The sequence below is a fragment of the Hoplias malabaricus genome, chromosome 16, assembly GCF_029633855.1.
Source record: "Hoplias malabaricus isolate fHopMal1 chromosome 16, fHopMal1.hap1, whole genome shotgun sequence".
Classification (NCBI taxonomy): Eukaryota; Metazoa; Chordata; class Actinopteri; order Characiformes; family Erythrinidae; genus Hoplias; species Hoplias malabaricus.
The window spans coordinates 10830203-10846593 of record NC_089815.1 but is presented as its reverse complement, the minus strand read 5'-3'; the positions used below and the strand labels follow the sequence as shown (position 1 = coordinate 10846593).

The 16391-nt window shown below is 40.0% G+C and overlaps 1 protein-coding gene across 2 annotated transcripts in view; it reads left to right on the top strand.

The window, feature by feature from the left end:
• The window catches only part of trim66 (tripartite motif containing 66), a 37176-nt gene that overhangs the window by 7879 nt on the left and 12906 nt on the right, over positions 1–16391 (top strand). Inside the window, exons 2-9 of one of the 2 annotated variants that reach the window (XM_066648225.1) lie at positions 1021–1165; positions 3398–3569; positions 8946–9075; positions 9943–10059; positions 10411–10525; positions 10792–10938; positions 12081–12198; positions 13902–14500. In XM_066648225.1, the coding sequence (XP_066504322.1) occupies positions 1115–1165; positions 3398–3569; positions 8946–9075; positions 9943–10059; positions 10411–10525; positions 10792–10938; positions 12081–12198; positions 13902–14500 (1449 nt within the window). In that variant the 5' untranslated portion in view covers positions 1021–1114. Of the gene's footprint in view, positions 1–809; positions 1166–3397; positions 3570–8945; positions 9076–9942; positions 10060–10410; positions 10526–10791; positions 10939–12080; positions 12199–13901; positions 14501–16391 lie in introns of those variants that run through there. The other variant, XM_066648226.1, reaches the window with a different exon arrangement.

The following is a 16391-nucleotide window of genomic DNA, read 5'->3' as shown; positions in this document are numbered from 1 at the left end:
GGACATGTAAAACAGCATCTGAGCGTATTTTTTTGCCCTGACCGGAGTCACATACCTTCTATGAACAACTTAAAATATGAATAAACGAGTAAATGAATACAAACAAAAGGTTTTTGTCCTATAACCATCCGTATGTTTCCTATTTTGTTTTCTATGATTTCAGATAGTGTCTGTACAGTCATGAGTTAAGATTTATTACTTAATAATAAGTCAGTTATATATATATATATATTTTTTCGCTGTAATTGATGCTGTCTGTATGTTATCAACTTTGCTGATTATTCGTGACAGCTCTTGGAGCAAAAAAAAAGGAGGTGTGTTTGGGGGGGTGGGGGGGTCTTGTTCTCCAGAGCTGAAAGTGTGATAAAATCTTAATTGATTTCACGCTTTGGAGGGCATTCCGTCAGTCGATCTCGACTTCCATCTGGTCCTGCCGCCCGGGATGACCCCGTTTCTCTCTACAAAGCTCCGGTGAGACCCGTCCCCACTACCTCTCGCCCGTCCAGGGACATGGAGAGTGAAGCAGGGCAAAGGCAGGATTCATCACCCCCAGTGTACCTGTGTACAACCCCCCCGCCACCCCTCCCACACACACACATGCGCACACACACACACTACCGCTATCCCCTCTTGCACACCACATATTGTGCTTCCTCTTAAACCATTGTAGGTCACTCTGCACTTCCATTTTGGGAAAAGGAGGGCTTGCGGGGATGTTTCGCCCTAGAAAAGAAATAATTATCACCTCTCCCCAATTCCCAATTATTATGAACAGGGCTTAGTTAAGAAGAAGGATCATGACGGTGGCTATTAGTGGGAGACGCGTGGGTTGGAGGAGAGAGAGGGAGAGGGCGAGAGACAGAGAGAGAGGGTATGAGTGAAGGAGATAGAGAGAGAGAGATGGGCAGTGTGTGAAAAGGACACAGAGATAGAGAGAGAGAGAGAGAGAGAGGCAGAGAGGCAGCTCCACTGGGGTTTGAAGTGTGAAGTGTGTGCAGCGTGTTCTACTTCCTGTCGCAGGTAGGAGCTGTCACAGTCGCTGGAGCTCGGCGAAGGCTGGAAGCTGCTGAGCGTCTCACACACTCGCAGAGAAGCCTCACATCTTACCGCTGCCATGGAGAAGGTTAGACCCTTAAGACACACGGGTTCTCTTTTGCTGAAGGAGGTGCGGGATGTGTGAATGTGAAATGGGTGCATGAGCTATGTCGCTGTTGCTGTTGTTGTTGTTTGAGATGGTGTGTGAAATGTAGCATGCTTCTGTGTTATTACTTGGTGCGTCATTAATATTTGGGAGGATGCACTTGTAAGCCTTGGCACTTGCAAACAATTTGTAATGTACCCCATTTCATAGGCAGTGCCCCATGTTTTTACCACTTAAGCTTGTTATCACATCTTAATATCCCATAACTGTGATATTTGTGCTGTTCTGGAAAGACAAGGAGGAGGGGAAAAAAATAAATATTTGTGCAAAATATTTTATTCCAATTTTGGAACATTTCCATTGGTTCATTTGTCATGAATATTTTATAAATATTAAAGGATACAATTTGAGATTATCCCTACAGAAATAAATAGATACAAGTTTTAGTTCTGACCTTTTAGCTGTGAAGTCGCTTGTTAAAACCCTTCTTCTTATTATTATTATATAACTGTGTTTTATTATCCTGTAAATAAAGGATAATAAGCTTATAGTCTTCTATCTACTTTCTGGATGATAATACTAACTGCTCTGAAACTACTGCGTAAAATGTGTAGCTTTGAGAGTGAGCAAGGGTCTACTGGTGAGTTTGAGGCAGAATTGTAAGGTTTTATTCTTAGATTTTTAAAACCGTGACAAGATTATAGCTTAAAATGACTGTAAAAACAACAAGAATTTAAAGGAGGAGAGAGACGAAGCCTTACAGGGTTCTCAATGGAAATTTTAAATTGCAAGATCAAATGAAATGTTCCCACACCAATTCTATATATAGTACTAAGGCTTAATTAATAATAAAAAAAAACTATGGTGGGTGGCCTCACTGACACGCCCACTCTCCTCTACACCTCCCACCTGACTTGATCTCTGGGGGGGCATATCTGTCAGTCAAGCGCTACCGATGGGCGAATCGTCAAATCTCATTCTCTCAGAATACTGAGAGGCACTAAATCTGTTTCACACTTATTAGCCTCGCAACCAGTTAAAAGAGCTCAAGTCAAAGAACCTGAAACTCTCTACAGGGGAGCGCTGGAGATTTAAACCCTGCTTTAGAGAATAAGAGAGCAGCTCAGTCTGAGTTTTAACCCCTTTAACACCAGTAGACCTCTATGTAGGTCTTCAATTATTCACTCTCATAATTAATGCATAGCTTACACATTAGTCCTATCATAGTTTTGGAAGGATTAGACCTAGCACCATACAGTTTTATTGTAAAAAAAAGTAAGCAGCTTATTAAAGCTCACTCATTAAAAGTACTGTGTACAAAGTGCAAAAAAAAGGAACATTCTAGAAAAATATATAGATAGCTACCAATTCTGATCTGCTCTCCTTAGTGAAGCATTGCCTAGAATGACACATCATTGTTGAACATAAAAAAAAAACATCATCACACTGATGACTAGAAATGTCAGACCACTATTTGATGACACATTTACTGTATTCTTGAATATTCTTGCTAAAATACCTTGCTTTTAATTTGTAAACCTGTACAAGTAAATGGAATTATTCTCTTTAATGTAAAACTCTGGGGAATATAGTTTTGGCAGGTAATAACTGAGTATAAATCAATTTTGAATTGGCAGGTATGTGCTCAGTTCTCAGCTATTGGCATCAGGCCGCATGTTTCTTAATAGTGCAAGCCTTAAAGGAGCACTAGGTATTTGTGTTTTTGCCCCTGGGCTCTGCCCACAGTTGCAGAGTGTAATTCACTTTTACAGCACTGTCCTGAGGTCTAATGGAATGAGGGGGTGTTTTCCTACCCTTCTCTAAAAGTTACAGAGTGCAGTTTCTGCAGAGCTGGGCCTAGATCACCAATGTCACAGGCTCCACTCCCCCTATTGCAGCTTGGTGATGCATCACACTGATTTTGAAGCTGTAACTGCAACCTAAAAATGCTACCTATTGTTCTTTTAATGGAACCCCAAGACATTTTCTCCAATTATTCTACTTCACTTTATGACACAGCCATTATACTGACATCTGTTGGTCTGGATGTGTCAGAGATTCTTTAGTAAACCTATTACAATAGCTTTAGTAAAGCTCTTACATGGCCTCTCCATTCAAAGGACCTCTCTATGGGCCATAGACTATGCTAACATTTGCTTGTAAAAATGACTTATTGCTTCTTTAATTTGTTTCAGTTTGACAAGTTTTATGTACAGGTCCTAGTCTCATTCTTCTTTCGTCTTTGTCCCTTTTCAGTGTTGTTCAGAGTGTCCGGAGCCCAGAGTGGCCCAGAGTTTGTGCACCTTTTGCAACAAGTGGCTGTGTTTCCAGTGCACGGACCTTCACCAGCACGACAAAACTTCAGCTCAAGCCTCGGACCCTCGCCTCCACCAGAGAGCCGGCAGCCCACCAATGCCATCTGAAACAGGCAAGGCGTCCTTTCACTTTTCCCCCCTAATCCCTTTCTACTCTGGCTTCTTCTGGCTTTGGTGCTTTGGAAGCTCTTAAGCTTTCCGAAGGCCCTATCTGCCCTGCACCATATTCCCCTCTTTCTCTTTTTTTTCTGTCTTTATTCTTTCTCTGTGGGGCTCAGAGCAATGAATAATGCACTTCATAATAAGTGAGAATAATTATCCTCCGTGATGCATTGTAGTGTTTTATTTTTTATGTGACCTAGTTTTCTGAAAGCGATACTAGCTCAGCAGACACGGCGCGATGTGTCCGGCCGGTCTAAGCTCATTTTTTTCTCCCTTCATCGATTGCCCGCACCACACTGATACAAACCCAAATCCACAACAGAGAATGCTGCTCTCTTGTGTTAGGGCTGCCATGTTTTGGTGTTGACAGCTCTGTCCCCGCAAGGCAAGAGAGAGAGAGAGAGAGAGAGAGAGAGAGAGAGAGAGAGAGAGAGAGAGAGAGAGAGAGAGAGAATCACAGAGAGAAAGAGAGGAACTGAAAGAGTAACGAATAAGTGAGATAAAGAGAGAGAGGGAGAGCATGTATTTTGTATCTGTTTTTTGTTTTTTTGGGTGTGTACATATGTGTGTGTGTGTGTGTGTGTGGGTTTTAAAGAGAGAGATGGAGAGAAGATGGAGAGAGAGTTCATGTAAACTGTGAGAGGCTCTGTGGTAAATGTGTGAGATACAGAGAGAAATGGAGAGGAAAGGCAAGAGAAGGCATATATTTTTTACATCTGCTTTTTTGTGTGCATATAACAGCGAGTGAGACAGAGATAGGGAAAAAAGGGAGAGGGACAGAGAGAGAGGTGAGAGGAGAAGACAGATTGTGTGGAAAAGAGGGAGAACGTTAAGATAGAGAGGATGTTTTTATTTTGTGCATCTGTTTATTCATATGTGAGAGCTAGGGAGACGTTAAGGCTGTGAAAATATGAGATAAATAGAAAGAGAAAGAGAATCTGTGTGTGTGTGTGTGTGTGTGTGAGAGAGAGAGAGAGAGAGGTGTGTGTGTGTGTGTGTGTGTGTGTGTGTGTGTGAGAGAGAGAGAGAGAGAGAGAGAGAGAGAGAGAGAGAGAGAGAGAGAGAGAGAGCTAGAATAGTAGCAGATGCGAGTGAGAAAGTGCAAGCCTTGGTGCAGGATGTGGTCAGTCATCAGTGTCGCTGCTGGAGCGTGTGGTCTCTCTCTCTCTCTCACTCTTTCTCCCTCTCTTTTTTGACACTTCACTACGTGTGAACATGCCTCCTTCGACTCCAGACTGAGAGCAGTGTGCTGCTGGCCATTGCGACTGCCAAGACTGTAAATCAAATATGGCAGGCGCTGTCAGTGTGAACCTTTCATTTCTTCACTTCTATCAGAGCTGTTTGCAACAGGGTAGAGCTGTCACAGTTACTCAATTAAAGCTGATCCTTCAATTGAAAAATAATTGATTACTCCTTGATTGCATCGTTATTGCAAACTTTAAAGGCTCAGTCAGTCATTTCTACCTAACAGTAGGCCACTCCTAACTTTGTTGTGGTAAACAAACAGAGAAGGATGAGACCTTTAACTGTGTAACTCTTCAGTTATGAAACAGTAGGTAGAATTTTTGCCTTATACTTACAGCTTCAGGATTTTGTGGTGCCCCACCAACCTATAATATGGAGAATACAGCTTCTGTCATTGCTGCTCTGGGTTGAGCACCGCAGAAACTGCACAATGTAAATTTTAGAGGAGGGTAGGACACCACCTACTCTCGTACCCCCCCCCCCCCCCCGCTTTGATTTCAGGACAGTGCTGTATAAGTGAATTAAACTCTGCAACTGAGGTTCTAGGGGGAGGCTAGGAACAAAAAAGTTTTTACTTAGTGTTCCATTAAACCTGCAATATTGTATTTGATCATTTATTGATTAGATTTATTCAATAACAAATATCCATTCACAACTATACAGAGAAGAATCATCATAGTGAGATATTCTAGAAATATTATAGCAATATTCCAGTGTATAAATGCCCTATTACAAAGATCATTGTACTGTGAATATTTCAGTGGTGCAACTGCACTGATTTTCAGAGACGAAGAAAGAAGTGACACGGTCAGACAAGTGATCCTTCAGCATGTACCACCTACACCAAGAGAATCCAGGCGTGAATGGGAACTCTCGGAATTCTGTTTCCGGCGAGGGGCAAGGGTCACTTTAAATCTATCAAATCTATTTTGAATTATAATCTGTATCCTATGGCTCCATCATGAATTTGGTAATTGTGTAGATCATTGTTGAAGTCTACATGACATCTACATAAGCCTTTTTAATGACAACTGACATAAAACTACATACACATTTATAAAGGAATTTTCCAACAAATATCAGTTGACATAAAAGCTGATAGACTTTTGTAGGTGTCGAGTAGTTTTATAACTGTGGCGAAGAATATAACAAAAACTTTCTGTCCTAATAGGAGTGGCCTCCTAGATTATAATGCCCTCCTCCACACTGCACAAAGAGTCACTATATGTTTAAAACAATATGGAAATTATAAATAATTAAAGCAAATTCTGTGATTAGAACCATAATAAAAACTTTCTTGAACCTAGTATTTCAAAAATCACATATTAAGCAAATACTCCATTTCACTGGATTGAAATGAGACTTCTTAACTGCAGAATATTTTTTACCTACATTTCTGCATAAACAGTAGACCATCCACTCTAATGGTTGAGCATAAGTGAACAGCTACACTTCAGGCTTTGTCTCATGCTCATGAGATGAAATGACACAGCATTCATTGCCACAGCATTCGTTGTGGTTGATGAGCGGTAGCATGCTAATTTAGACATGGGAACCTTTACTTTGACAGTGTAGTATCAGCTTCAGTGAGACATTTTTGTAAATAATTATTCCAACTCACAATCGCAGGCAGTGCTGAGTGAATTTTATATGATCAGAGTGGATTTCTACTCAAAAGAACCAACCCATAACTTTGACCTTAGCTTTGGGAATCAACACATGTCAAGATTCTAAACAAGTGATACTTAGTTGCTACATTAAACTCAATAATCAAAGCAGATATAGCCGTAACCATATACATAAGCCTACTGTCTAATACATGGGAATAGGTTCATTTTACTGCCCATGATCTGTAATGATATCCATAATGGGTTTTGCAGTGTTTGTACAGAGCTAAATTTAAATTCCTGATTATCATTAAACTAGACACAAATGTGAATTGTATTGAGTCCAGAATTGGACAGGCCTGCATACAACTTAATCTGATCTCCTGGTATTCAAATATTTCACATTTTTTAAAGAACAAAACACACTGGACTTCTTCTCTCAGTTTTACTCATTCACTGAAAATGACATGGTATAGGTTTATAAATTGCTTTTGTATAATGTCATGTTTAATGATGTTTAAAAAGCACATTTTCCACTCAGAATGCCTCGGAATGACTTTTAAATGTCCTGATCTTGGTTTTCCTCCAAAACAACAGGGCCGTTCTGCTTGCACACATGAAAGTAATTTGTTCCCCTGCACCGCTTGTTACTTTATATATCCTGAGATGCCGCAAGCTTTGTATGGTTCCTCAGATACAACCCCTGCGTTGCCACATTCTTATTTGGCAAAGCTTTTTAATAAGTCACGAGATGATTGATCAAAGGTATGCCTCGCTCCACTTTCTGATGATAGGTGGATAAGTCCAGAAATATTTACAAGCTATTAATCATGCTACATTTGTTCTAACGAAAAAGAAACAAGACTAACAAAAATGGATTCACTGAAGCCAAGATGACTTTACCAGTCATGCTGAACTCTCGCATGTGCATAAAATCAACAGAAGCGAATAAGTTCCTTAATAATATTGGTTACTGGCAGCATACTTCAGTACACAAATGGTGTTGCTGTGATTACATATTTGCATATTACACCTCATTGCACCTCATTGCTCATTACACCTCATTGCATATTTTTGGATATCCATATACATCAAACGCACATTGTATATGTGTTAAATTAGACTATAGACCATTTGTTTTTACTTATACTATTATTATAATAGATACTATTTTCACTTGATCACTGTTGTCCTGGTATTCTTTGGCTGGTGGACCTTTAACAAACAACATGTACATTGGCATGATACACTCTCTGAAAACCTGGTATCTTTTCATTGCTGTCACTATGGTGGTATCCTCAAGGGTCCATATGCATTACTTTTAGTTAGGGAATGTAATTGTTCCATATTTTATATTAATCATAATTTTTCAGTTGTGTTGATTTCATACATCTCCATATTGTAACCAGTGCTGTAACGAAAGATATTCACATCTCCTTCTGGACATGAAAATACACTGTTGCCACTGCCACCATTGTTCCAGAGTAGGGACTAAAAACGTAATGGGTAAGCTTTGCAGAGCACTGATTAACGAGGGATTTTTCATTCATGACAAAATGCAGACACCCAGCAGAATGTAGGCATTTGTATAATCTCCAACCTACAGTTGAGATCGCATTTGATTTATTTGACTCAAAACAGCAGCTTGTAAAATGACACTGTGGTCTTTTGAAGAGGTTTAAATGCTGCTTGGATTGGTGGACAACGAAAGAATCCAGTGCGAGCATGACGATTCAATGAGGCATGAAATAAACTCTACTGACCTCTATGAACCCAAGTGCGGAGCCATGTTCAGTTCCACAACACAGAAACAACACCTGAATACACGATGAATAAACAATGTTTAACGTTAGCGCAGCCATTTTAGTGGTTTCCAAAGGCCGTGGCTCCTGTTAATGAAAGTGTTTAGTGACATCACCAGCTACATTTCAGGGGAGCCATTGTAGTGGAAAACCAACGAGTGGCAGGGACCAAAACAGCGTGTAGAGCAGAGCTGAGTAGAGTAGGTACCATGCAGTGGATAAGCGACATTAATAAATAATAACACACCTGTACAGTACATTTTTAAAGATTATTCTGATTTTTTACTTGAGCTATACACAACCGTAAGATTCGAACACACTATGATTCACTCTTCACTATTTGGCATTCTGACAATTGTGGGTTTGATGGATGTCAGTAGAATGCTGCCTACAGGAATTCAGTAGTTTCTACAGAAAAGGTTTGTGGAGGAATAATGGTCAGGAGCTGTTTACTATTAAGGGACACCCCTTAATCACAGTGGAGGCTAATGTTAAGCTACAGCTTACAAAGACATTTTAGCCATTATATGTGTCCAACAGTTTGGGAAATGCTCTTCCTTGTTTCACTGACCTTTGTAACTACACTCACACATCCTGATGTTATTCTCACTCCTTTAAATGCATGTCTCCTAATTATCTGTCACCGTCCTTTGCATTGTGTTGTGCTCCTCAGGTTCAGCTTGTTGTGGTCATGCTGTTGTCATGTGTCCGCTCCATAAGCAGGAGCCTCTGGAACTCTTCTGTGAGACGTGTGACCTCATGGCCTGCAGCATCTGTCATCTGTCTTCCCACAAGGACCATCGGTGAGTATGGAGGACACAAGCATGCATACACACAGACACAAAGTCACAAAAACACTGATATGTCAGATGGCCACTGTCACATATAGCTACCAAAATAGACACTCATACACAGTCTGGTTTCTTAGGTACTGTTTCATAGCTATCTGCTGCAGCACCGTGCTGCCCCATATCAAAATTGCAAATGCCAATTTATCAATAACTTCCCAACTTTTTAAAATAAATGATCATCTAAACCATGTTCACAAGAAAAAAATTGGAAAAAAAGTGGATGTGAAGTGGATTATTTTCATTGGTTAATGGGTGATACATCATAGGACTGCAGTGGATCATAGCAAGTAGCTTAATGAAAGTGTTGTCTGAGGCAAAATTGTTAGAGGGGTTTATTAAATCAACACTAGGTAGTATTTTTACTTTAAAATTATAGCATCAAAATCACTGTGATGATTCACTAGCCTGTAATAGGGAGATCAGAACCTTTGGCATTGCTACTTTGGGCTCAGCACTACAGAAACCATACTATGTAACTTTTTGAGGAGGGTAGGAAAAGTTACTCCCTCTCCCTTACCCCTGATTTCAGGACAAAGCTCTAAAAGTGAATTACACTCTGCAGATGTGTGCGTCTTAACTAGTGTTCTTTAAGTGTTTGTAGTGGATGCTTTGAGAAAATAATGACAATAGCTTTTATCATTTTAATAGGCGCAAACAGTGAAAAGGTGAAAGAGTGTAAGGTTGAATAATGGGGCAGTTACAGGCTCGGGACCCTGATGAACACTTTCATATGGTTTGCACACAGTGCCATAAACATGAATCTGTATGTGCCTTGTTCTTCACGACTTGTGAAGTGATTATATTATTATGTGTTCCCAGATTGGTTCATGTCAACAAGGCTTTACAGGATCAGCGATGGCTCCTGGAGAACTTGATGGCTCGGGTAGAAGAGAAGAGATCTGCTGTGGAGAACACGGCCAAGCAAATCCAGGGCAGGTAAGAACGCTGTGTGCTGACTCTAATCTCTTCTAGCAATCTTTGAAAGACTGAAGAACTCCAACATCTGCATGATTACAGCAATCAAGTTGGCGTTTTCTAAACTAAGTCGGGCTGACTGTGGCTATCACTCAACCCAATTTGGACAGCACAAATATTATGATAGCATGCAGAGGTAAAGATCTAGTAGCACAAGCGCTAGTGATCACCATTCTATGAATGATCCTAACAGATGTGCACAGCAGCCAGATGGGCTTAAACCTTTCGGCATCATATCTCCAGATTTTTTCATCCTCCAGTCATCTATCAGTAATCAGCATGTCTGTTCCTTCTCTCTCTCCATTTTCCCAGACTTCACAGCGTAAAGATTACACAGAGGAAGGCCGAGAACCAGATTAAAATGTCCAAGATGATTATGATGAACGAGCTGAACAAACGGGCCAACCTATTAATAGAGCAACTGGAGGTAATTACTTTCTCCCCCTTTCCTTTTCTTTCCGTCTGCACTATTCCAGACGTATTCATCTCTCAGTGTCCAGCTGACCATGGATATAGATGGAGCATGCAGTATAAAAAAATCATCAGATTAGATCATCTAAAAAAAAATGTGAATATGATTTTGTAACATTGCTTGAATCCAGATGTGAATCTTAAGACAGATGATATATTTCAGACGTCGGCTGCTGCGTCTTCAGGAAGACATATTTGTATCATTCATACCTTTTTCCACAGAGTATCTCTAGTGGATTTAAACAGCGTCTGGAAGACCAACTCCAGGGGGCGATAGAGCTGTGCAGTCAGCTGGAGCATGTACAGAACTTCATCACATGGGCAGTGGCCCATCACAGGAGGAACCCGCTGCTGTTCAGCAAAGAGTTGGTAGGCTTTTAGTTTAAATAAATATTATTAGCCAGTCCATGAGCGAATATGTTCCCTAGATTTTTGTTTATGAGATTTCAACAAAATATAAAAACATATCAAATTGTAATGTACACTAAATATACTCATTTGTGAAATGACTTGTGATACTCTGGAGCAGCTACACATGAGGCTCATGCCTAATTCCAAGAGGGAACATGTGCAAAGCTGTATTGGGAAAGTTGTAGTAGAAGACAGATTATTTGAACTGTTGTCCACAGTCATTTAATTATATAGTTGTCTATATTAATAAAAAATGGCAATAGTTTCACATTATTACATCGTTTGTAGATCCCTTGTGCATTGGGACAGGCTGCTAACAAACAGAAAAACCAGAACCAGAAACCCCTTAGCAAAACACCCAGAAACTGCACTGTGTAATTTTTTGAGGAGGGTAGGAAAGCACCCCCCTCCCTCACACCTCCCCCTTGACTTAGGACAGTGCTGTAAAAGTTAATTACAGTCTGCAACTGTAAAAGGAGCACAGGAAAAAACTACCCGTTTTTACCTAGTATTCCTTTAAATGCTCCTGATCAAATGAAATTCTTTAGATTTTATAAGGGGAAATGCATTTCAGGGAAACTAAATTAAATATGCTATTTTCCTGCTAAACTTTCTGCAAATGTTCTGTTTAATTTAAAATATTGGGAAAAATTCCAATATCCTAAATTTCAAACAGAATGTACTAAGCTGTTAATACTTTTTATTTGGAAAACAACATAGCATTTAAAAAGTAGCACCCACATTTTTGTTTATGTACATATTTGTTAATAATACGTTTTCCTCTAGGACCTTGTTACTCTAAATAATTTTGCTGCAATTAGAAAATTTATACATGAGGTGGTCCGATGCTATGTTGTGTTTTTTGGTATATCACTGGTGGTTGTGTTATTATTAACATAACCTAGTGGTGTAGAATATAGTTGTGGTTTGGTCACATTTTTCACACAGTCGTCACCAGGTTTTGTTAATATGGTTCTAACCAAAGATAACATTTAGCACAAAAAAAAAAGCTTCAACAAAGTGCCTCAATTGCATACATATTTATGATCTCACATGTATGTCTGTGATCATGAGTTTTTGATCTATAATTCATTTGTCAGATTGCTCTTCAAATGCAGCAATTACTGGAGCCTCTAATACACTCAGAGGCCTGGGCCCCTTTGAAAATTAAGTTCAACTGGGATGCAAGCTTCTGGACCAAGCAGATCTCCACTCTTGGTGAGTAGACTGACCAACGTGATGGTATTTTCCCATGCCTTACACATGACTGTTATTCTGGAATGAACTGTTATGCGAATAGTAAAAAAAAAATAATAATAATAAATAGTGCATTAATGGAAAAGTGCTAGGAAAATGTTAATGAGGCTAAAAGTTGAAAGCTCTCATGCTAATCATCTTTTATAGCTTTTAATCAATTTAAAATTTTTAGATGAACTGTTCATTTATTCATGTTAGTGTCTTTTATTATTAAAATGCCCATTACTGTGCAATCGACAGGCCAACTTTTAATAATTTAATTTGAGTCGAAAGAGCCACTAAATAAAAATGTTATTCCTTCTACAGAGATATATCTGAAGGGATTCTAAGAAATTCATTTTGCATAAGGAAGGGGAACTTATAAATGAAAAAACTAAAGAACAACAACTGTTTCAAGAATGTAATGCTTTTAATTGAATTAGAGGTATGCTGCAAGTATCCCTTCTGAAAAGAATGGAGGCTGTAATGTAGGTGTGGGACAAAATATGTATAGGGCAATATATCATATCACTTTTTTGGCAAAACATTATCAATACATTGGTGCCAGATAGCAACAGTTTTTAAACATGCAGGCGCTCTTAACAGACCCCCCCCCCCTCCAAGCTTAACTTACCAGTCACTACATCATGACTTCATCTGGTGGTGCTATTTAAATTAATAAGGCAAACCTGCAGTGAAGAAAAAGAAACTCAGACAGGCACTGCCCTCTTTCAAGTCAAAAGTCTGGAATAACTTCGGTTTTATAACATTGAAGGCAAAAACGAAATGGACAAAGACTGTGATTTTCAAGAATTGTTTTGTTAAATAAAGCACATAGGCCACAGAACAGTTTCTGGCAGTTTACAGTTATATTAGATTAGAATGATGACCCACTTAAACATAGTTAAATTCTCTGTTGTATATTTCTCAAATTGGTTTTTGGATTTAATAAATACATAATTCCTGCCATTTGGGGGGTACCAGTCCTTCACAGGGCAACACACACACACACTTCTGAGTCACCAATCTACCTGCAACGTGTGTTTTTGGACTGTGGGAGGAAACCGGAGCACCCGGAGGAAACCCACGCAGACAACACACCAACTCCTCACAGACAGTCACCCAGAGCGGGAATCGAACCCACAACCTCCAGGCCCCTGGAGCTGTGTGACTGCGACACTACCTGCTGCGCCACCCTGATATTACATACTGAAATCTTGATAGCATATTATGTCACTGACTCTCTTGTGTAGTATATTTTTCCTAAAACACACACACACACACAGTATGTCTTATAAGTAATTATCCATCCATCCATCCATTATCTGTAACCGCTTATCCAATTTAGGGTCGCAGGGGGTCCAGAGCCTACCTGGAATCATTGGGCGCAAGGCGGGAATACACCCTGGAGGGGACGCCAGTCCTTCACAGGGCAACACAGACATACACACATTCACTCATACCTACGGATACTTTCGAGTCGCCAATCCACCTACAACGTGTGTTTTTGGACTGTGGGAGGAAACCGGAGCACCCGGAGGAAACCCACGCGGACACGGGGAGAACACTAAGTAATTATCATGACTGGAAATAATATCAGGGATGGGACATTTGCACAGCACTGTAAGGGTTTTGATTTTCTTCACTGATATTTTTCCATTAAATGTATGCTTTTTTTATTGTAGGTCAGCTTACTGTTGAGGGCGGAAGCCGTTCCTACTCTGAGGGTGTGAACCGAAACAGTATCCTGAGACCCCAACCTGTGGCCTGCATGGCCATGTCTTCCCTCTGCCATTCTGTCAGAGAGCCAGACTGTGCTTACCAGGCATTCTGCCAGCCACAACTCTGCTGCCACCACTGCAGACCTGCCCAGTCTGTTCCACGAGAAAAATACTCAGCTTCACGGGACAAGTGCTCAGTCCAATCAACTTGCAGCTCTCCTCCAAGCCTACAAAGGTGCTGGGACCCTGAAGGCACTGCCTTGCCTACACAGTCTACAGTGCATTGTTCCCAGCAGCCTTCACCACCTCCAGTGCCTGAGACTGTCCAGTTGAACCAGCAGCTGCATAGCGAGCAGGTGTCTGCAGTCACTGACAAGACTGCTGTGAGCACCAGGGCAGCCATTTTCAGTAAGCCTCCGTCTGGCAGCCGAAAACAGGTCTCCACAGACCTACAAAAACACCGACAGCAACAGGGGCAGCCTCCAGTGCAACCAAGCGAAGGGTCCAGTCCTGCACCAGCACTAGAACAGCAGCTGCTTACAAACTCTCAGGAGGAACATGGGGTGCGTGGTTGGATTGCACTTACCTTGTCTCAAATTGCTCCACTCTGTCTTTCTCTTTCTACACTGTTAGAAAATGAAGTCCTGTACAGGTACGTCTGTTTACAAACAGATTTAAGAAAGACGAATTTTTAAAAACACTAATTTTAGGAGTGTTTCCCAAAAGCCTTATTAACCTTCCAAAATACGAACCAGTTTTAAGTAGTTCATCTGCTAATGTATATGGGCTGGAAGCACTGGTCGAAAACTAAAGCACTAATTTATATAAATTTTTACATTTTTATAGCACAAAATTATCATTAGGCAAATAATTGTTATAAACAGGACACAGTCGACACAATTAAATCATATTTCTTAGCAAAGAACACATTTATTCATTAATTGCTACTAATACTACACTGGAAAATATATTTAATTTAATTTATTTAATTATTTTTTAGCAAAAAAATAATCTTCTGTACTTCAATCAAATACAGTGGTTTGTTTCAGATGAATTAAATTATTTAAATGCTGGAATAAAATGGAAAATTCTATACATTTATCCTCAGAATCTAACTAAGAACCTTCATAGTGGGAGGCTATAACACTACTTCACACAGCTAGCTAGCTTGCTAATACTAGGAACACACTAACTACATAATTCAAGCTAGTAGATTCAGTTTTTGTGGTTATTGGATGAAGTATATGAAATACAATTATGTTTTCAAAATTAAATATTGATTTTGATTTGTGCATTTAAATGTACAAAGGTGCTGTTGTGGTGCATAGAATCTACTTTTTAATTCTTTTATATGAAATTAGCGCCCTCTATCGTTCTTCATGTGCAGAACTGGTCATGAACTTCAAAATAAGGAATAGTGAGTGCTGAATGGGTCAGAATACTCTTCATTTACAAATGAGTTTAAAGGAACACTAGGTACAATTTGAGTTTTTTTGCTCCTAGGGCTCCCCTAGTGCAATTCATGTTTACAGCACTGTACTGAAATCAATGAGGAGATATATAATATACATAGTGCAGTTTCTGCAGTTCTGAGTTCGGAGTAGCAATGACAGAGCTGTAACTGAAAAATTTGATGTAGTGTACTAATTTAATTACATTCTTAATTAAAAGGACATGAAGTGCATAGAACGTTTTGGGAAACACTTAGATAGGTTTGGGGTGGGGGTACCCACCTCCAAAAGTTACATAGTGCAGTTTCTGCAGTGTTGAGCCCAGAATAGTAATAACAGGGTGTCTGTTGTCCTTTGTACAGGTCAGTCGAGCATCACAATGATTTAGAAGTTTAGGGTACAAATACCACCTTGTCTTTCTTTAAATAGAAAAGCAAAAGAAAAGTATGTATATTCAAACATTGGGTGCATTTGCTGGAGAAAGATGCAGGTGTGATTAGGTTGAGAGTGGGACGTTAAGAAGTTCTGTCGTGAATAAAAACAAAACCCACAAGGAGGAAAGTATGACTAGTCAAAGCCTCTTATGTTCAGAGAGAATTCTAAAATTTGGATTGGAGCTGCCAGCCTGAGCAAGACCTGTTCTATGTGTACTAGCTTGGAAGCATGTTCTGAGTAATTTAGTAAAGCTTTTCTGGGCTTTTCTAAATTGCCGTAAATGTAAATGGCTTGCCTGGAGATTTGCATGTCTGCACCAAAGCAAAGCAATGTCTCCACCACAGTGCACACTGACCACAGTCCCCAGACCCTGCTGTTCTGCTTTTTTTCCCCCTCTTGCTGTGTTTGCTAAAGGTCACACCTAAACCGCGTGGCTCAAACAGCCCACACCACAAGCCCTTGCTGGCGCAAAGGCAAAAGGCACAATCTCATGTATGCAAGCAGATAGCCAAGAGCAAGGTCAAAAAGAATTTGAGCTTGTGAAAGACAAACCGCAGTGGTCTTTTTA